This window comes from Colossoma macropomum, unplaced genomic scaffold (assembly GCF_904425465.1).
Source record: "Colossoma macropomum unplaced genomic scaffold, Colossoma_macropomum, whole genome shotgun sequence".
NCBI classification, from domain to species: Eukaryota; Metazoa; Chordata; class Actinopteri; order Characiformes; family Serrasalmidae; genus Colossoma; species Colossoma macropomum.
Window position 1 is genome coordinate 13,373,436 of NW_023494808.1, and position 22,426 is coordinate 13,395,861.

Sequence of the window (22,426 nt, forward strand, 5' to 3'; positions counted from 1 at the left end):
CATTTAACCCAACTAACTAAATCCACACCTCCACACAATAAAACACATGCAAAACATACACACACTTAAAAAGAACAACATTAGCAACATCAATTTAATCAATTAAAAGTTCCTTTGATTAAGCTTTGCATAACATGCCTGTAGAGCCCCATCTGCAAACTGGAGCAAGTGGCAGCCACCACAGTATATTTTACATTGCAGCATTTTCATTGTGACTCTTTCAGTAGTGAGCTCTGGTATACAGCTGCCACTGCTTTTTTCCATTTTTAACAACGTATTGTTTAGGCTGCTGCTCATATTCACAGTCAGTGATGTATCTAGGACTTCCAGAAGGCCTACAGTGTTTTTTTTCTCTCACTAACTTTCCAGCACTAATTTACATATTTCATATTATCAGTCAAATGTGAAATGTACTTTCTGCATAAGTAAATGGCTAAGATGTAAACAAAGTCATACAGAGTGGTTTGATGTGACATTGTTCTATAGCATGATTCATAGAATTGTTTACAGTGGTGGTGATAGGAATCAGACGACCAAAGCCTTCAATATCTCTACTATCTCATAGAAAGCCATTACACAAAATGGTTATGCATACATTTCTGGATGTCTGACATATTGTTTTATGTTAGTTTTGAGATAAGCTTTAGGATAAGACAGGTTTGAGATAAGGTAGACTTGATGTATTTTTTACTTCTTTCAAGGCGGAGACGTACATGCAGCAACTGCACATGGACATCTTGGATTGGCTCATGTCAGCACCAGCTACACCCTCACTCCGCCATTCATAGGCACACACGCCTGCAGCTTATTTTTGACTTATTTACTTCAATATATTTTTCCCATTGTTTGGTTTGCTGTATGCAAAGTCTTGTCATATTACTCCATACAGTAGGTTTCCTAGCTTTATTCTTATTTTGTATTTTCTGTGTTTTTGACCTTTGCCTTTTGTTCTGGTTCTGGATTTGCGTGGATTGCACCTGGCTGCCTGTGTTTTGATGCCTGCTTTAATGACGAGTGTTGTTGGATTTCCCCTAATAATAAAACACACACACACACATATATATATATATATATATATACACATACATATGCACTATATGGCCAAAAGTATGTGGACACTTGACCATCACACCTATATGAGCTTGTTGGACATCCCATTCCAAAACAATGGGCATTAATATGGACATTGCCCCCCTCCTTAACAGCTATAACAGCTTCTACTCTTCAGGGAAGGATTTCCACAAGATCTTGGAGTGTGTCTGTATGAATTTGTGCCCATTCAGAATAAAAAACCATTTGTAAAGTAAGGTACTGCTGTTGGACGAGAAGGCCTGTCTCATAATTGACAATGTAATTCATCCCAAAGGTGTTCAGTGGGGTCAGGGCTCTGTGCAGGCCACTGGAGATCCTCCACACCAAACCTGTTTATGGGCCTTGTTGTGAGCACATTTAAAGTCACTTCAGTATGACCGATTCTACTTCCAATCTTTGTCTGTAGAAACTGCACAGCTATGCGTTTGATTTTATACACCTGTTAACAATGGGTGTGGGGTGTCCACATACTTTTGACCATATACTGTATATACAACAATCTGCAGGTGTGTGTAAAAAAAGGAAGGGTGGAGACAAGGAGGAGCAGGAGCTGGAATATGCCATTGGCAGGTCCAAATATAGTCTCCCAGAGCGGGGAAATCAGGGTGTGCAACAAGAAAATCATTGGTGTAAATTTACATATTACAACTTCAACACAACGAGTAGAAGCTTTTAAGAGCCATTTAGATGACATATTTTTTGCTTTGTATGTTGTAATTTACAGTGACTGCTTCATTCAAATATTTGAACTTAAAGCCCGTCTCTGAGTATTACTGGTACAGCCTATAGCTTGTTAGCAGCCTGCTGACCAGGTCATCCATTTAGTGTTCATGCTGTAGTTTCCACAAAAATGAAACACTGTAGTAAAATATAGCATGACCATTCTATTAGCTAGTGATCGTTGTTAGGTTTCCTATGTTTTGGCCCTGTCTGATCAGCATAATGCGCATGTGCTTCGTTACTATGGACAACCAATATAAATGTGCAAGCAAATGTGACTATAATCTGACTGTACAAATCAGATTTGGTCACTTGTGACTTGAAATCTGAACAATCAGCCTAAAAAGTCAGATACAAGAAACAAATCCGATTTGCTCCGCAGTGTGCACAAAGCCTGGGTTTACATTAAACCACTCTGAATGACTGAATTATGCAGACATTTTGAAAAAGAATTCCCCTTTGAAAAGGGTCTTTTTTGAGCAGTCCCATACAAGGACCACTTATGATACCCTGAAGCAATGTTTCTCAGCCATGGTCCTGGAGGCCCACCGTCCTGCACGTTTTAGTGCTTTCCCTGCTTTAACCCTCTACTGCACGCATAATGAGAGCAATTAAATAATATTCAATTCACTTTTCTAGCATAAAGTGGTCCTTGGTTTATTTTTTTGGACCCGATTATTACATTTCAAAACATTTTTAAAAATGTGTATGGGGACCTTTTGGAGTATGTGCAACAATGGGAAGAAATTATATACAGCCATGTTCCCTGAAGTGGTGTGACCTCGCTTGTGACTGGCTAAATCCGTTCCACTGTTGCACAGTGTTGCTTCTAGACAACAAACATATTTCTGCAAATTCTCATAACAAAAAATTGAAACCGAATGTTAAAAAAGAGGTTTAAATGTGCCCAATAAGAGATAGTGTGACCAAGTACATGCATTTTATTGACTTACTCAAACTTCTCCCTTTATTGTTAACTCTAAGTATAATGTATAATAATATATATAATGTTATTGTAAAGTGAGGAAAATGAGTTTGTTGCCCTGAGGCAACATCATGCAATAGAGGGTTAACACACTTACTTTAACCCAATAATGGGCTGTTAATGAGCTGGATCAGGTATGTGGGGAGCAGGGAAAAAACACAAAAAAGTGCAGGGCAGTGGGCCTCCAGCGTTTAGAAACAATGCCCTAAAGAACATTTAGGGTTGATAGTTCTTTAAAAAACCCAACTGAAAGATTATTTAAGGAACCAAGTTGTTTTTCTCTGGTATCACGCCAAAAGAATGTTGTTTGGCACTGTTATTTATGAGTATATAGTGGCATAAATTACACACAGAAACTATGTGACATAGAATGGGGCGGTCAATGTAGCCATGTAGTTTTTACACCCATTTTATTACTTATGCTTGAATTACAAAAGTAAGTCTGAAAAGTCTCATAAGTAAAGACTAAAATGCCATCCTTGGAAAGCAGTTAGAAAATATTTGGTTTCTGTCTGTGTGTCCATCTATGTGAGCACTATAATTCTTCTTTGGCTGCTGCTTTCTGTGCGTCCAGATATTTCTTCCTTTCTACCTCTTCCTACAAGATGAAACAGAGGCATGTTTAAAGCATACATTTTAATAAAATGCACTGTGAAAATAAATCAGATCAATTCTGAAAGAGAAATAGAGACAGAAGGTGAGAAATAGCTGACCTCAGCTTTGTCCACCTTGGCACGCTCGCTTTCTGCATTCACAAACTCAACTATTGGTTTCAGCTTCCTTTCGCCAGAGTATGACACTACCTAGCACACATTTACACAAGACAATAAGCAAAAGATGCCACTCCACTACAAACGTCATACTCTATAAAATCAGACCATGATCTAGACTGTGACACTTTTCAAACTCATTACAACTTATGTTATAACTAGTGGAATTCTTCAGAATAGGACGTTAAATTGTAATTGATCATTTATTGGTGAATGAATACTTCTCACCCTTTCGGCGTAGACTGCAGGAAACATTTTAATGGTTGGGTATCTGTCTGCCATTCGAAGGTTTACATCATTTGCAGTTATATCGATTCTAGCAACAACCACTTCTTCATTGTCACTGAAGTATTCTGCAAGCTCTTCCCACAAAGGAAAGAGCGCTCGGCACTCTGGGCTCCATGGAGCGTCTGGAAAAAGACAGTTGTGTTTTTTAAATATTAGGAATCGCAGTACAACAGGTTGTGTGCAAACTTGATCTGACAAAGTTGATTCCAGTAAATGCTAGAGGTTCTTAAATACTATTCTACTAACCCAATTTCAAAAAGAGTAGGGACAGTAGGTAAAATGCAAATAAAAATAGAAAGCGGTGATTTATAAATTTACTTTGACCTGCATTTGAATAAAAACAGTACAAGGAGAAGATGTTTTACTTTGTCAACTTTACCGTTTTTGCACAGCACTGCATTAAAAACCAGCATGCTTCTGTGATGGATTTCACCACATGGGCTTGAGAATACTTTGACAAACAATTGTCAATATACTCCCTCCAGTACAGTTAAAACTGTACTATGCACAGTGGACGTCATATGTCAACAGTGCCCAGAAACGTTGCCAACTTCTGTGGACTCAAACTTAACTGAAACGGTCTGATGTACAGCAGAAACATGTTTTGTGGTTTTAACCTTTCAGATTGTGTATGGAAATAATAAATATCATGTTCCCTGTGCCAAAGAAGAAAAAAGCATTCATATTGTTACTAGTATATGTTCAAAAGCCAGGGTCTGTCATGTTCTGGGGGTATTAGTGGGTAACTTGCACAAGTGAAGGCACCAAACACATTTTAGAGCAACATATGCTGCCTTCTAGATGCCATCTTTTCCAGGCACATTCATGCTTATTTTAACATGACAACTTGCTGTGTGATCAGACCGCGCAGGTCCTAGAGTGGCCTTCCTGCAGTTCAGACCTATGTCCCACTGAAAATTGGCAAAAAAAATCTGCTTTCAAAACAGGATTTTTTCGCGACTTCAGTCCTCAAATGATTATTCAGTGTTATTAAAAGGAAAGGTGATGTAACACAGTGGTAAACACACTCCTGTGCCAACTTTTTTTTTAGATTGTGTTGCAGGCACCAAATTTGGAATGTGCATATATTTCCCGAAAAACATACGTCCATAAGATAAAACATCAAATATGGTGCTTTTGTACTGTTTTCAATGTAATACAAGTCAAACTGAATTTACTAATCACTGCTTTCTGTTCTTATAAGCATTTCACACATTTTCCCAATTTTTTGGAATTTAGGTTGTACACTATTAAAATAAAGGTGCTAAAGAAGTTTTTTGGAGTGGTGGCACAGAGGAACCACTGTGGTTTCTCTTGAGAAACAATCAAAGGATTGTTCTGTAAAGAGCCATTTTTATAAATGAGACTTTTTAAAGTTTACAGAATAGAACATAATGCAGAGGGTTCTATATCAATTTAAGGTTTTTTTGCAAAAGTCCGAGACCACCCATCATTAATTTCATTTCCAGTCAAATGCTAGAATGCTATGGGTCTGAAAGGATGTACTGATGTCAAGAAGCTGTTACAGAGAGAGGAAAATAGACAAAAAGAAAAAAATTGTAAATCAAACAAGAAAGCTGCTGGTGTTTTTAGAATAATGGACTGTCCACCCTGGAGTCCAGACCTCAACGTAACTAAATACGTTTGGGATCATTTGGATTACGAGAAGAAGAAAATGCAACCAACTTCTAAGACTGAACTTTAGAGGTGTGGAAAAATATCCCTGCAGATTTCTTAGTAAAACTAAAAGTGTGTGTCTTAAAAGAACAGAAGCTGTAACAAAAGCAAAGGAGGACATAATAAATACTGTAAAATCTGATATTATATCTAGTTGCACTTTTGTGCAATTTTCAGTTAAATGTATGTTACAGAAGCATGGAAATTAAACATATGAAGGGTGGTCTCTAACTAAGAAATGAGCGAGCACCTACAGAACAGGATTAAGACATTCTTGTTGTGGTTGAAAGCGACCCTCTCAAAGTTTATTCCCACCAGCTCCTTCACTGGCTGCTTGTCCCAACCATCAGGGATTGGCTCACTCTGTAGCTTTGGCTATACAACATACAGATGTACACACATATACAGACACACAGACACAGACAAGCACATCATCAACATGTGTACTATCCTGATTGGAACAGCATGAAAAATCATGAAGATCAACTGATAGACATTTTGTGTTTCAGGTTACTGTGTGTCACCTTAATATTACCTCAACTCACCTTAGCATTCCCTTGTAGATAACTTTCACAAAAGTTAGTAAAGGTTTGTACATCCAGGAGATCTGAGGGTAACTGATATTGGAAGTTGTTTGTCAAGTTAACCATGCGCACCAGAGGTGCATCTTCCTTCCTCACACGGAAGTACTCCATGATCCGTCCATTTCGGGGCTCCCCCGTGTCAATCAGCACAAAGAGAACCTACATCAAATACTTCATTAATATACTTTAATTAAAGAAATAAAGATGTAAAAGATCTCTGCTGAGATATGACATTACAGTCGTATGCGAAAGTTTGCGCACCCTGGTCAAATTACATTTTGTGAGTTCAGACCATGCCTTCAACATGTGGTGGTGGTATGAGGGAAGACTGATGGAGGGAGGAAAGAACTCTGAGAACTTGGGCTGGAGGTCTGGGCAGCTTCTGCCTGTAGCTAGAAGGCCAGATCCCCCTCATAGTTGTTTTAGGACTGATGTGGGAAGGAGGAACAGGGAGGAGATGGGGTGGTGGTGGGGACTGCGAACCAGTCGTCACGAGAACAGAAGGTGAGGACGTGAATTTATAGGGGCGATAGATTGAAGAAAGAGGGGTTTCAGGCATGCTCCTCTCCCAAACTTCAGTTATAACATTTTATATTTTAGGTTTTTTCCAATATGTTAACATTCAGCAAATACCTAGATATTGTGCACTTAAATTGGCATTTCACTGTATTCCCTACAGAGGATGTGCTAACTTATTTTTTCACTTAGAAACTACAAATAATGAAGTTTACTCGATATTGTTAAAGATTTTTGAGCAGTGATAGACAATTTTATTAGAAGTAAATTAGAGTAGATTTAATGTGTAATAGCATATAATGTTTCGGTAAACTGCTTACTAATGAAATAGAAAATGCCATCGATGAATCTATTCAACAGTGTATCTGTACCTTTCCTCTGAACTCTTTGGCGGTGCTTTTGAAGGCACGATGTATTTGTCTAAATCCTTTCTCGGCCTTGTCAATAAACAGAACCAAGTGATTCTGCACCACAGAGTTCAGGATCTTGGATGATGTCTGGAAGCAAAGAGAGACATATGCGAAGCAAGATTAAGGAAACTGTAATTTTGTTTTTAAATACTGTATCTGTTCAGAGAGAAATCTAGGAACAACTTAAGTAGCAGTACCTTGCCATTATATTCTGTCACTAGAGGCATCTCATGGATTCTGATGAAATGAATGACATCTTCTTTCACTGTTGTGCTTGCCATCTCAATTTTTTCTGCTATTTTTGACTAGGACAAAATACATGTATATTAAAGGTACACGAGGCACAGATTACCAGCCCACACAGTAAATCTTTAGCCTGTAGCAAATATCTGTCTTGTTCTTTGAGCAATGCCCATCACTTTTAAAAAATGTTTCGTTGGCTCTTCAGCAAGGGCAATGGTTCCCTGTAGAACCAAAAGCACTCAAAGAACCATTTTAATGCACAAATGGTTCTTAGCATGGTTAAATGGTTCTTTTCTGATGGAAAACCAGTTGTTATGAATTAAAGAACCTTTTTTCAGCACTATACAGAATGCTTTTTCTTCGCTAAATAAATCATGTTTGATGAAGAAATTTGTGCATGTGAAGAACCTTTTAAAAGTTCAAAGACCCTTCACATAATGTAAAGGTTCTTTACCAATTGAATGGTCCTTTCTAGATCCACATTATGTGGATGGCCTATCATCACATTCTCACATCTCATTTGCAATAACTATTCTCCAAAAATCATTCAGTGACAGCTTCTTTAGGGAACCCAAATTGGCATTGCACACAAACCTTTTGTGGTACCTTTATTTTTAAGAATGTGGAAAGTGGAAACTGATTACTTATAAGCCAACACATGCAAAGTACACCGATCAGGCATAACATTATGACATTATGATCTTTGTTTCTACGCTCATTGTCCATTTTATCAGCTCCACTTACTGTATAGGTGCACTTTGTAGTTCTACAATTACAGACTGTAGTCCATCTGTTTCTCTGCATACTTAGTTAGCCCCCTTTTACCCTTTTCTTCAGTGGTCAGGACCCCCATGGACCCTCACAGAGCAGGTACTATTTGGGTGGTGGATCATTCTCAGCACTGCAGTAACACTGACATGGTGGTGGTGTGTTAGTGTGTGTTGTGCTGGTCTGAGTGGATCAGACACAGCAGTGCTGCTGGAGTTTTAAACACCTCAGTGTCACTGCTGGACTGAGAATAGTCCATCAACCCAAAATATCCAGCCAACAGCGTCCTGTGGGCAGCGTCCTGTGACCGCTGATGAAGGACTAGAGGATGACCAACACAAACTGTGCTGACACACATGAGGTGCTGTCTCTGACTTTACATCTACAAGGTGGACCAACAAGGTAATAGAGTGGACAGTGAGTGGACACAGTGTTTAAAAACTCCAGCAGCACTGCTGTGCCTGATCCACTCATACCAGCACAACACACACTAACACATCACCACCACGTCAGTGTTACTGCAGTGCTGAGAATGATCCACCACCCAAATACTACCTGCTCTGTTAGGGTCCATGGGGGTCCTGACAAAGTATGCAGAGAAACAGATGGACTACAGTCTGTAATTGTAGAACTACAAAGTGCACCTATATAGTAAGTGGGGCTGATAAAATGGACAATGAGTGTAGAAACAAGTAGGTGGTCATAATGTTATGCCTGATCAGTGTATATCAACAATAACATTTTGAGAATATGCTAATTCTGATTTTCGTTAACCGTACAGTAGACGTCTTCAGTTTTTTACCTTTCTGAGAAGCAGAACCGAGTCATCAGTCATGTCATATTTGCTGAAGATCTCCTTCCTTTGTGTTACACCAAAAGGCAGGTCAGCAACATCAGCTGCCACATCATAAAATACTTTTACCACCCCTTCCTCGACATCCTAATAAACACACAGACAGAAACAAGGATCTATAAGCACAAAGTTTGTAGACACTTTCTCACCCAATGTAACAGCCTCTATTCTTCTGGGAAGACTTTACACTAGATGTTGGAAGATTACTGTGAGGATTTCATTGCGATTATCGACAGTCAGGTACTGAGGTGAGGTCAGGTACTTATACTAGGTTAGTTCTGAATCACAAATGTCAGTCTCACTCCTTCCAAAGTTACTGGATGGTGTTCTAGTTCTTCAGAGAACACAGTTACACTGCTCCACAGCCTAGTGCTGAGGACTTTATAACTCTCTTGCTGACAGTTGGCAATGGCCATGCTGGCTCATGTACAGTTGCTCCTGAGCTTCCCATTCTACTAGCAGTGCTTTTCTATGGAGATTAGACATGGTGTGCTTAACTGAATGCCTGTGTAAGTATGGCTGAACCTGAAGGTAGATAAGTTCTTAATAGGAAGAGATATCTGGATTACTTTGGACATATAATGTACTTCAGCATGTGTAAAAGATCCCACCTTAAATAATCCAAGAACAACCAGATCATCTTCTGCAATAAAGGTCTCTAACTGGTCGAGATCACTGATGAGGTCAGCGCTAGGGCCTGTTCTCCTCTTAAGCCATGTTATGATGGAGGTGGAGCTCTTCAGAACTAGAGCAAAAAACAGCATATATACTCAGCCAGTGTTTGTTAGAATTATTGGGTTAATAACAAATGGAGTTAAGCAATAGAACAATGGAGGACAGGGGAAGGCCCTCCTCCTTCGAGTCTAACATCCCTGTGTTGAAAGCAAGGTCCAAACTCACAAATATATATTATTTGCAGTATTACAGTTATTACACATTATATCTTATGATTTTTTGCTTGTAGCTAAAAGGACGGAGTCTTGGGTCTCCTAGGATTTTACTCACCCAGGCTATTGAATTGTCTACTACTATTACTAGCAAATCAAGGCAATTGGACTCACGGATCTTTCACCACATGTTCAAGAAGCTTTAGCAGTTTTTCAAACTGACAAAGCAACCTGGATGAGTGGCAAAAGGTTTCTACCACCAATTTGAGACCCTTTCCAGGTCAGAGTGAGGCTGCATGTGAGACATTGTGGTTGCACAGCTTTGGAGACTTGGTGAACCCAAGATGCCATCAACATTAAGATCTTTGGAGAACTTCTTGCCTCTAAAACCTCAAATGTTTATTGGAAATTATTACTATTTTACTAATTTGAACATCTTATTTCCCTAATAGCTAATATTCAAAGATAATAGTAATATAGAGCAGCATGTGTTTTACTTAATGATTAGAATCATAATGCTTATGAAATAGAAAGGCTGACCACAGATGAGATCCTAAATACATAGATCTCAAAGATCTCATATATTTAAAAATAGATTTGGAAGTATTTGAAAATTACATTTTAAGTATTTCTTCATGAAGAAGTCTGGATCTTCAAGTATTCTTTAGTAAAGGCAATGAACACTCAAATAACTATGAATGCACTAACAGTTCTTTGCATGGTTAATTGTTCTTCTCTATGACGGAAAAACAATTACAAGTTCTATAAAGCACCAAAACGGGTTCCACCATAGTACAGTATAGATCCTTTTTTGCTAAGAGTGTAGAAGAACCATTTTGCTTCCCCAAAAAACCATGTTTGATAAAGAGGTCAGTGCATGTTAAGAACATTTTGAAGGTGCAGTGTGTAAGATTTAGTGGCAGATTGCAACCAACCGAATACCGCTTCTTCACCCCTCCCTTTAGCGTGTAGCAGTAGAGCCTATGGTGGCCACGCTTCTTTGACAACAAGGATTCACCCTCCCTCACTTTTTCTTGCACTAAATAATAACTATGATCCTTTATTTGTCAAAGTTTGGGTTCTCAAACTTCTCACAACACAAAATGCTTAGTCAGCACTGGCAGCCGCTTCAGTGTAGAATGCAAAAGGCGCTTTCCAGTGCCAGTGTTTGGCTCGTCCATTCTGGGCTATTGTAGAATCATGGTGGGACATGTTGGACGAGGACCCACTTCTATGTAGATATGAAAGGCTCATTCTAAGCTAATGAAAAAATGATTCATAGCCCATGTGTCAGGATCCAGTCCTTGTGGGCCAAAACACTGCCGATTTCAGTACATTGCCTCATTAAACACATCTGATTCAGCTCATCAGCTAATTAGTAAAGCCCATCATGAACTGAATTCAGAACGTTAGATGAGGGTGGATGTTAATCTCTGCAGCACTTTGGCCTGATTTATAGTTACAGGTTAGTATACACTGATGAAAACATGGTTTTGTACAATATGTTCCACTTTATATTCCATAACTTTCAACCTTGAAAAGGTTCTTCATATTCAGACATCAGATCTCAAAGATTTCATAGATTTAAAAAAGAAATAGATCTGGATCTGTATGGATTAAACGTTTTTTCATTGAGAATTTTTTTCTTTCAATACTTCCTTTCATTCTTCTTTTTACACAAAAAAAACACTTTCTTTCTGAAACTAATTCTGCACAATCACATCTCCAAAATGATCTAATCTAATGTCTGATCACTGTACAATTACATGAGTAAAATATTCTGTCATGATACCTGGACAGTAAACAGGGTTGTACTTGTCACCAGACAAATAGAGTCTTAAAGATGGCACGGCGGTAACGTTTAAGGTCTTGGCAAGGTCCTTCTGTTTGGCCACATCAACTCCTCCCAGTTTCAAATCAGACTCAGCTTCCTTCAGCTCACTGGCTGCTTTTGCAAATTCCAAGATTGAACCAAGAGAATCTCCAGAGAGAGGAGCATCTATAAAAACGCAAATACAAAGCTTGATCAGAACATATTGAAAAAAACCAAGGCATCACATTATCAGATAATCTATGTATACCTATTTAGGCCATCCCTTAAACCTAAGCCTAGACTGAACAGAATTTTTTAGGTAGGTCTCCTGGAGAGGGATTAAGCCTAGTCCTGGACTGCATAGCATTCTGAATGGAGAGTGTCAATTAAAGGGAATATGTAGTCCAGGACTAGGCTTAATCCTTGTAAAGGAAGCCAGCTCTTAATGGTGAAATCTATTAGCATTGGATTTTAGTCCAAGACTAAATTTAATCCCTGTCCAGAAAACAAAACCCCAACATTCCTCTAATCCTGTCATTAAGCCTAACATTAATCTCATTATCGGATTAATGAGACACTCCACAAAGAGTCTCCACAACCAGTCAAAACACAAACATATCTATTAAACCGGAATATAGCACTGCTGCTCAGTCTGATCAAGCTGAAGCCCCTTTGTTTGAATTACAACATACATGCTTGCACTAAAACTATACCAACTAAATGCAGGTACAAAACACACTGCATAAAAACTCATGTATACTCACAGAAGTGCACCAGTAACTGACTATGTTGTTTAAGAGCTCGGTTGAAGTTGCTTTCGGTCAGCACCAGCACATCTTTATCTTCTTGGATTGGCTCCGCGTCTGTGTCAGACAATATTCCACACACGCACGCACTTAGCAAGACGTACACAAGATACACCTGCACAGGCTTCATGCTGTCTTGTGCGGCACTGATCTCAGAGGCCTGGCGACCTTTAGAGTGTGAAAGTGCTGCTTGAGAAGGCGTGCATGTTTAATGACCCTCTGTAGTAACTGATATCTGTGTGTACTTTGGTAATGGACTGCTTACAACCAATAGGAGGGGAGAGAATGAGGTAGATGGAAGTCGTGGCACCAGCACAGAGGAGTGAGAGGGTGACCTTATGAAGAAAACGGCTCAGTTTTATCTTTTGACCCAGTATGATTTTGTTCATATGAGATATGGGCTACTTTGAAGATTTAAAGGGCCCATATCCTACATTGTACTTGCATTTTATTATTTTTTTTCTGTGGTTTTGTGTATCAACAGGGCATTATACATTTTTTCCTGACCATGTTCTAACCTATTCTTGTAACCGAACAGATTGGTATATGCAAATTTTGAATAACTGTCTTGTATTATGACTCGTTCCAAAGGCAGTCTGAGCTGAAACCCTCCTTATAACTTCAGTGTGAATGGGTGGAGCTAACCTGCTGTATGCTAAACAGGTGGAATATATGTAAGTGCAGTTTTTGGTGATGTTGCAAAAACTAAAGTTCCAAAATGAGGTATTTTGCAGCTTAATTTTCATACATGACTGTGCGGACAGGAGATGTTTTGAATTTCTCACCGGCGAAGGACACATTTCTAAGCCGCATCCTACAAAACGGGACAGCCTTCAGCAATTTAATGGTCAAGAAATGCAGCCTTCCTCAGCTACATCCTTAGCTTGGAGGCACGGCTAGGGACGTTTAGTTAAACAGATTCAAGCAGAACATGCTTTTTGTTGCCTTCTCGTATATTTAGAGCATCGCCACCTGTGAATTCTTACAGCAATTGGACAGATATTCACAGAATTTTCTCTGAAGACTGTTGGTGCGTCTGATATTGCACCATTTTAAAGCAAATAAACTGACAGCAACATACAGCCTCCATACAGTGGGGCTGGTTGTAAGTTGTGCTAGCTGTTAGCTGTACTTTGTATCGAAAACAAACTTGCCACATTTGACACTGCATTTGCTTTAATCATATTTATTACACATTTATGTGTTCATATAGGAGCTTTATAGAATTATAGTGGATTGTGTTTATGTGTCACTATCTTGAGGCTACTAAATGTAGTCAAACAGCAGATGAAACACCTTTAGCTTAGCACAGTTAAGAGGACGTGCTAGAAAACCATCATAGCATAGGTCACCAGCAAAACCAGTATATGTTGTGTTTTGGATGGTGGTATGTTGGTTAGTCACCGCTGAAAGCATATTACTATTCAAAAAAAGGCCTTAAGGGAGAAGACAAAATGTTCCAGGAAGCTTACAGGGGAATTCCACCAATTTTTCTAAATTTCTGTACAATTCAGTCATTCAGATGTAAACAAAGTCATTCAGGGTCGTTCATAGTGAAATGATTAATTGTAATAATAATAATAATAATAATAATAGTAATAATTTTTATTTATATAGCACTTTTCATGCCAGTAGCAGCTCAAAGTGCTTTACCCACAGGTGATGAAGCTTAACAGTACTACAAGAAATTATTATTAATTTACAATCATATAAGAAAGGAATCATTGTAGTACTTGCCAACTAAGATTTCTTTACAGTGGTGGTGATAGGAACCAGGGGTCACATTGTCCAAAGTGCAACCATTACTATCCAAAATGGCCAGTGAACCTACACATCTTAAGTTTTTTATATATAATGTTGATGAAGGTGAAATAGTGGTAACCCTGAAAAAAGTTTTCTTTGATGACTATTTTGCTATTTTTGGGGACTATTTTATCTATTTTCATATTTATTTTTTTATTTAAAAAAAAAAAAAAAATTTAAAAAAGACTTTTATCTCTCACCATGTACCCCTCACAATGAATGGCTTTTAAAATGTATGTTTTAAGCCAAATCCTTACCTCAAAACCTTTGGAAAGCAAACTGTCAGACCAGAGTAGGTTTATGAGGAGCCTGGCCTTTTCCTATTTCCCCTGTTATTTGAAAAAAACAGGACTGCAAAACAGCAGAGGGTGGCCATGAGTGAGTCCTCAATGAATGGGAATAAATGGAGCTAAATGACTAAAAACAAAAAGTTACAATAGTTTCTAATCACTCACCCAGAACTTTCTGGCCACGTAAGGCATGGGAATGAGATTAAGTAATGGCCATGACTTAGTAAAGCGTGGGAACGAGATCCTAGTGCGTGGCCATGACTTAAGCCGTGATCTCGTTCCCATGCCTTACTGAGTCATGGCCACGCAATAGGATCTCGTTCCCACGCGTTAATAAGTCGTGGCCACGCATTATTTTTATTTATATAGGATGTCATCGTCAGTACGGAGCCCCCCAGTGACGTCCTGTAGAAACAAAAATAATGCGTGGCCACGCCTTATTAACGCGTGGGAACGAGATCCTAATGCATGGCCACGACTTAGTAAGGCGTGGGAACGAGATCACGGCTTACTAAGTTGTGGCCACGCATTAGGATCTCGTTCCCACGCTTTACTAAGTCGTGGCCATGCATTAGGATCTCGTTCCCACGCTTTACTAAGTCGTGGCCACGCATTATTTTTATTTATACAGGTCTTCACCAGCGGGGCTCCCTACTGGTCTGTTTTTTCACACACTTTTATCCACAGTCTTTGATGTTCATTCCGACCCCCGTCCAGTTGGTGGCGCTAATGCGCCATTTTGTTGCTCACATTCTGCCGCCTTCGGAGGGAAAGAAGAAAGCGAAGCTGCGCGCGTACCTGTGAGAGGAGAGGTAAACAGCAGGTCAGAGTCTCGTTGTTCTGCATTTGTTTGCGACTTACAGACCAAAATATGTTAGTTTCTCACGCAGTCGCAGACAAACTCTGCTGTAGTGATGTAAAAAATCTTTGTCTAAATCCTCTTCCGTGGGGAGAGTAACGGTAGCCAGTCAGAGTCAGTTTAATGAAGTTGGCTGAAGTTGGGTTAGCTTTGCTAAAGCTTTGAGCGTTTTGTGCTTTTTGAGTTTTGTGGCTGTGACTGAGGTCGTGGTAAGTATGAGTATCAGAGCTGAAATTCACTTTTTTTTCCTGTTTTAAACCTGTGTATGTGTACGGAGACACTAAGGTGGCATGGTGGTTATTTTTAATAAGGTGTGGCCACGAATTAATATATTGTGACCACAGTTTACATTAAGAGGCAAGTTTCTCATAAGCCTCAGTATATTAATTAAAATTCCTATTTTAGTACTTTGTGGCCTTAATACATTAATTAGTGACCTCTATGTAGCAATTATTGGCCTAACCACATTAATTAGTGGCCTCAATATATTAATTAGTGACCTCAGGAAAGTGGTAGGTGGCCTCAATAGATTAATTAGAGGGCTCAGTATATTAATAGGTGGCCTGAATATATCAATTTGTGGCCTCAATAGATGAATTAGTGACCTCAATATAATTAGTGGCCCCAATATAGTAATAGGTGACCTAAGTATTTTGACTTGTGGCCTGAATATATTAATTTGTGGCCTCAATATAGTACAATTTGTGATCTCAGTATAGTAATAGATGGCCTCAATATATTTATTAGAGGCCTCAGTATATTAATTAGTGGCCTTAATATAGTAATGTGGTCTGAATATATTAATTAGTGACCTCGGTATATTGATTAGTGGCCTCAGTATAGTAATAGGTGGCCTGAATATATTCATTTGTGGCCTCAATAGATTAATTAGTGACCTCAATATATTTAGTGGCTTAAATACATTAATTACTGGCCCCAATATAGTAATAGGTGGCCTGAATATTTTAGCTTGTGGCCTCGATATAGTAATTTGTGTTCTCAATATATGAATTAGTAATCTCAGTATAGTAATAGATGGCCTCAATATATTTATTAGAGGCCTCAGCATATTCATTAGTGGCCTTAATATAGTAATGTGGTCTGAATATATTAATTAGTGGCCTCAGTATAGTAATAGGTATCCTGAATGTATTAATTTGTGGCCTCAACATATTAATTAGTGACTTCAGTATAGTAATAGGTGGCCTCAGTATATTAATTAAAAGCCTCAGTATATTAATTCATGGTAGCACTATATTAATTAGTGGTCTCAGTATAGTAAAAGGTGGTCTGAACACATTAAATAGTGGCCTCAATGTATTAATTTGTGGTCTCAATACATTAATTAGTAGCTTCAATGCATCACTTAATTTCAAACCTCAGTATAGTAATAGGTGGCCTGAATATGTGAATTTGTGGCTTTAATATATTATTTTGGGGCCACGCATTACTAAAAAGCAATCACTGTGTCAGGTTAGGGGCTCCATACTACACACCCACAGCCAGCATGAACCGAGAATTGGAGAGGTTTAGAAATGAAGTGCAAGTGAAGAGAGTGTTATTACATTCAGACTGCTGTGGCATAAACAAGTCTCGTCTGTAAAGATGCTCACGCATCAATATTTGAATGTGCAGAACTGTGGGCAGTAGAATCCCAGGTTGCCATGTACTTACCCTGAAGATAACTTTGAAAGCAGGGGGTATATTTCACAAAGCAAAGATAACTCAGCCAAATAACTTACACCCAAAGTCCAGCAGTAAACGACATTCCTGTCTAGCTAACTGCTTTGTGAAGTAGCCCCCAGCATTGTTAACAGCTTCAAACAATTATCTGTAGCACCGTGTCTCGTTATATAAGATGCGTGATGTTAATGCTCTGGAGTTACTATGAAACATCAAAGATGATTCTTGTTAAGTGTCATAAATGGTTCCAATCAAGGTATTTTAATGCTTCAGATTATCAGGTGCAAGCAAGCCTTTTATACACATGAAAAACCGCCACAAGCCCTATAAACATTTCAGAATTAGGCTATGGATTTTGCTAATTAATAAAAATAAATGAGTCATTCTCACAAAAGAGCCTCAAATCATGTGTCAATCATCATGCAGATGAACAATATTTATAAAATTTAATGGATCAGTGGTGGAGCAATAATTCACATTACTGCAATGTTCCACATGTTTCTCACTACCTACACACATTTTTTTTGGAAAAAGGTTTGTATTGAATTCTTTTAATTGTTTCTTTGTAAACTTTAAGGAAGTGAAACAAAATGTTTGCACAGGTTAAAAAAAAAAAAAACACAAAAGCGGCCATTATCCTGCAGTAAAAAGATAAAATTGCAAAATACAGTATTTTGTAGTTTTTTTTTTTTAATAATTAGCTTTATTGTATGTGGACAGCAGTATACAGATTAACAAAAAGAAGGGAAAAAACATGATTCACACATTTGTTTAAATCTTACTGTAGTTATAAGAATTATATAAGAATCAAAACATTGCTAAATGTCACAAGTCACTTTAAATCAAATAAGTTAGGTTTTCATTTAATAATTTAACTAGGGATCATTGTGTATATACCCCAAAAAAGAAAACAGCAAGTTTTCTTGGGTTGGGTCTCAGCATTAGGCATGTTTCTAACTAACCTAAATGTTATATTTCATGGCTTTGAATGATGGCTTTAAAGTTACTTGGCTTCATTTTATATAAGGGGCTTTAAAATCTGTGGTGAAACCAAACACAATTGCTAAAGTACTTTAAGCAGGGATTGTGATTGCTTGGTCCTTAGTTGCAGTCATGAAAGCAGTTCATAGATAGTTGGTGTGTAATTGCTTACCTTTCTCTGTATTGTGTCCCTTATTGTCACTGTTAAAGTTTTAATCACAGAGTATGTGTGCACTGTAGAAATGGTTTGTCAGTTCTGCCTAAAAAAAAGGCTTAGTTTGGTAACAAGCTGTCTTTTTCAACTCAACTAACCAATACAAACTAGTGATTCATTCAAAGTGTGAGTAAAACCGGTTCATTTGCTCGTTACCGTATTAAAATGTAGGTTACAGTTCTTTACAGTGTACACTTTGTTGTGAAGTATGAAGAATGTTAAAGGCACTTAAGCTTTTTGCAGAAGAACACTTTGCAAAATATTCATATTTAACGTTTTGCAACAATAGTAGCCAAAGGCTGAATCAGAATGCATAAGGAACACCAGCAGTTGTGGGTGGAAACCTGGGGATTCGTCTGTCACTAACAAGCCTCATATTTAGTTTGCTATTTTTATTTTTCAGAACATTGACCACAGTCTTCAGCTGTTGGCTCTGTTTAGAGAGGAAATGGAGCTTTTCAGACACCAAGATGACAGTAACCAGCCAGTGAAGATTTCATTAAGATGCTCAGTGACACTAGTGGATTGCCAGAGACTTCTGGAGCGAAAGGGAGTTAAAAAAGATGGTGGATATTTTGTCTATTTGCTGACAGGTAAGCTAACAGCAAAATAAGGTCTACATAGTTTTGTAGATAATTACTCAGGTCAGGTTAGCATAAGTCAGACCTCTGTGCTCTTCTAGTAACAAACTGGCCTGTGTGTCCTCATCAAAGATATTGCTGAGATTGCTTAAACATAAAGCTTTTTAAGTAACTAGTTAAGTCATTTAAGTGATTAAATCCTTTCCCTGGATTGGAGTTGAAAGAACATATGATACATATAGTCTCTCTTGGAACAAAACCTCATATCCCCAGCAAAGGGAAAAATCAATCATTATTTTATAATGGACGTTAATGTAAAAAAAAAAAAATCCTATGTAATCTTGGACCATTTGTGTTAGTCCTGAATTTTTCACCATGTAAAGGCCAGTAACTTTTAGAATTATATAAAAATGTAAAAAATGAAAAAGAAAAAATTAGGTTTTGTTCAGACAGTGATATTTAATGCATATTAGGGCTACACAAAAACAGTGAGTGTGTTTACATGTACTTAATAATCCAATAACTGCAAAAAAATCTGATTCTGTCAGTAATCTTGAGTAAGCAGGTAATGGGGAAACTCCAGGTCTACATGAGCAATCAGATTTCTGCTTTACAACCAGCCAATAAACCACAGAAGAAGATGTGACGTAAACATAACGTAAAACTTCATGCCGTGGCTTTTAAAACAATGCCCCACTTCACCTGAAAATATGAACATGCATCATCTAGAAGATGAAGAACATTAAAAACCTTCATTTTTTCGAGAAGGTGGTTGGTTTCAGCGTCGCTCAAAAAGTGTTCTGCTGTGTCTCACGGCGATGCTGCTTGCTAATTTTTGGTACAGTAGTCAGAGTAAGTAAATCAGAGTAAGAGTCACATGCACTGCGAAATCTGATTACTGAGCTAAAATCCTGCGCTCTTTATCAGATTTCTAGATTGGAGTATGATTTTTACATGACCATTTTAATAATCAGATAAGTGCAGAAATCTGATTACAATGGGATTGAGTGCACGTAAACACTCACTGATGAATTAAGTACCAAAATAGTTTATATTCTGTAATTAGAAATGTTCTAATGCTATGACAATCTCAGCAATTTAGTCAAGATCATAGCAACAAAGGCTGGCAGTAATTTGTGTTAATAAATTATGCTCTATTGTTTTTGATTTTATTCCAACGGTCTCGTACATACAGGAGAAGAAAATTGCCAATGTTCTTTTAATCAAGAAAAGACAAAGGCACAGCCCTGCCCTGATTGCGGAAAGAGATCCAGTCAGATTGATACCATGAGACTTCACCAGACAGTACAAACCGGAGACGAGCCTTATAGCTGTTCTCAGCGTGAGAAGAGCTTCAGTGAAAAAGAGGATTTGCAAGCACACGACAGGACCGATACAAAGACGCTCCATAGCTGTTCTCCAGGTGGGCAAGCAGCACACTTCCCAGCACACCGGGAGGGACTTGAAGTATATAGCTGCTTCATGTGTGGCTTTGAATGTAGAAATTTTGAAGTGTTGGAACAGCACACAAGGAAAGTTCATCACGTTGGTAACATTTACAGCTGTCCAAAATGCAAAGAGAGTTTTGATAGCTTGGCTCTTCTAGCTGAGCATGACGAGATGCAGCACAAGAACAAAGCAGAGCAGTCCTCTTACAAGTGTACGCAGTGTAAGGAAAGTTACAGTGGACTGGAGGATCTTCGAAAACATATGCAGCATCACGAAATCAGCAAGAAAAAAGTACCCAAACCGTTCAAATGTGATCGTTGTGAACTTGGTTTTAGAACCATGAAAGAGCTGGAAAAACATACTCCGACACATGAGAAAAAGAAGTACAAGTGCACCACGTGTGGCGACAGTTTTACAACAGAAGGGCATCGCATCTCTCATCTTCGGGTACATGTTTCTGAAGTGAACTACCACAGCGATAAGATCTTTGGAACAGCATCTACACCGAGAGGTTCCAAGGGCATTTTTCCATGTACAATGTGCCAGAAGACCTTTAGTACTCTAGTTCAGCTCAGAAACCATCAACGCTGTCATTCCACCTAGACCAGGGGTGTGAAACCCAACCACTGAAAGGGCCATGTTAAAAAATTTCAACAAATCCATGGGCCAGCTGTATTTTTTTCCCCATTTTTACTTAACATTTTGCTGTGACCGGAATTGGCCATTGTTTATTCAAAATATGCTAAAACTGCACCAGCAAAATAGGCACTGAATACCTGAACTATTCAAAGATAATTTTAAATAAAAACAAATTGTTTTATATAAAAGAATAGGCTGCATTATCTACAGATAACGGTCAAACTTCTTTAATATCTCCTGGAAATTTTAAAAATGCCTGTTTGCTTGAACTTTACACCAAACATCTTTTATTTTTGTGTAACCATTGACCCATAGATGGGGGTCAGAGTGCACATTATGTTGCAGTGCATGCTGGGAAATGATGAAACGGGCCAGTATTATTAGAAAATTAAAATTAATTTCACAGGCCGAATAGGATTGTAACTTGGCCCGCGGGCCTTGTGTTTGACCATGGGTGTCCAAAGTCTGACCCAGGGCCAAATGCGGCCTGCAAGCAGATTTTATTTGGCCTGTGGCTTCTGTTAAAGAGTGTGTTACTAGTGGCTCACCAGCCAGTACGCTGCACTTCTTCCTTTCATCTGATGGTGGCAGCAGTGATGCAAAATGACAGCGTAACGCACCGCACTGTGGTAATGAAGTTAACTAAAGTTTAAGAGCCTTTCTCCTCTGATTCGGCCTGCAGATTAACATTGAAAACCTGAGATTTTGGCAATCCAACAGTAAAGGAAGCCATGTGCATATGGCGGCCCTCCGTATTTTGCCATGGTACAGTCTGGCCCTCTTTGAAAAAGGTTTGGACACCCCTGACCTCGGGAGACAAACAATTCTGGTTTTTGTATAGGTAGTTGCTGAAGGCACTGATCTAGAAGCAGTGTTCCTTCTTTCTGCTGGTCTGAGTTACCATTTTGTGAAATGTGAACTAAAATACAAAGAACCATTGTGAATTTAAAATTCAAGAAATCTTCTCTTCGCTGTGGCTGTTGTCTGGGAAAGAAAAAGCTACGTTCCAGTCTTTGATTGCAGGCTGCAGCATTTGACAAGCTGTAACTTTGCAAGGCCACTTTCTACTTCTTTTGTTAGAAATCAGTTGGCTCCTGTCAACTCTGAGTGTTAATAAAAGTCATTTTGTGATAAAACAGCCAAATGTTTGGTTATTTTATATTAATGCACTTTTTGATTTTGCAGGCATCACAGATTTCTCAAATAGATTTTTTTTTTATCATGCAGCTGTTAGGTAGACACTCCTTTGTTAGGCTTTTAAATCTCCAATCACAAGAAATCAGTGCACTGTCCTAATCAAAACCAAAGACATTTTCGAGGTGGGCAAAGATTGCTAAACTTTGATCAATTGTAACAGGGAAAAGATTAGTCTTTTACATAATATATTGTGGATTCTGCTTAATGTAACTAGGACATAAACTAATAAGGTAAAAACGGTCCATTTTTATTTTAGGTTGACGTTAAGGAAACAGTGGTGAGGCAAGCTCTGATTTTACTAATAGATCTCATGAGAAA

The 22,426-nt window shown here is 38.4% G+C and overlaps 2 protein-coding genes across 2 annotated transcripts; one reads left to right on the plus strand and one right to left on the minus strand.

The window, feature by feature from the left end:
* Positions 1-3,190: 3,190 nt before the first annotated feature.
* zgc:136472 (uncharacterized protein LOC678514 homolog) lies at positions 3,191-12,625 on the minus strand. Its single transcript, XM_036557388.1, has 11 exons — positions 12,371-12,625; positions 11,586-11,792; positions 9,518-9,651; positions 8,856-8,993; positions 7,240-7,347; positions 7,004-7,129; positions 6,078-6,275; positions 5,787-5,907; positions 3,796-3,977; positions 3,511-3,600; positions 3,191-3,395 (listed from the first exon to the last, which is right to left on the minus strand). Exons 1-11 carry the CDS (start codon positions 12,540-12,542, stop codon positions 3,333-3,335), a joined length of 1,539 nt encoding a protein of 512 aa, XP_036413281.1. The 5' UTR covers positions 12,543-12,625; the 3' UTR covers positions 3,191-3,332.
* Positions 12,626-15,285: 2,660 nt separating this feature from the next.
* On the plus strand, positions 15,286-21,915 carry LOC118798161 (zinc finger protein 845-like). The gene is made up of 3 exons (XM_036557518.1): positions 15,286-15,317; positions 18,646-18,835; positions 20,019-21,915. Exons 2-3 carry the CDS (start codon positions 18,691-18,693, stop codon positions 20,873-20,875), a joined length of 1,002 nt encoding a protein of 333 aa, XP_036413411.1. The 5' UTR covers positions 15,286-15,317; positions 18,646-18,690; the 3' UTR covers positions 20,876-21,915.
* Positions 21,916-22,426: the final 511 nt, after the last annotated feature.

Excerpts from the sequence above, each read along its gene's own strand:
- zgc:136472 (XM_036557388.1), bottom strand. The coding sequence starts at position 12,542 with ATGAAGCCTGTGCAGGTGTATCTTGTGTACGTCTTGCTAAGTGCGTGC. Across the intron at positions 7,348-8,855 it reads CGGTTCTGCTTCTCAGAAAG|TCAAAAATAGCAGAAAAAAT; the intron begins GTAAAAAACTGA and ends ATTTTGTCCTAG. Across the intron at positions 3,978-5,786 it reads GAATGTCTTAATCCTGTTCT|ACGCTCCATGGAGCCCAGAG; the intron begins GTAGGTGCTCGC and ends GTCTTTTTCCAG.
- LOC118798161 (XM_036557518.1), top strand. The coding sequence starts at position 18,691 with ATGGAGCTTTTCAGACACCAAGATGACAGTAACCAGCCAGTGAAGATT. Across the intron at positions 18,836-20,018 it reads TTTTGTCTATTTGCTGACAG|GAGAAGAAAATTGCCAATGT; the intron begins GTAAGCTAACAG and ends TCGTACATACAG.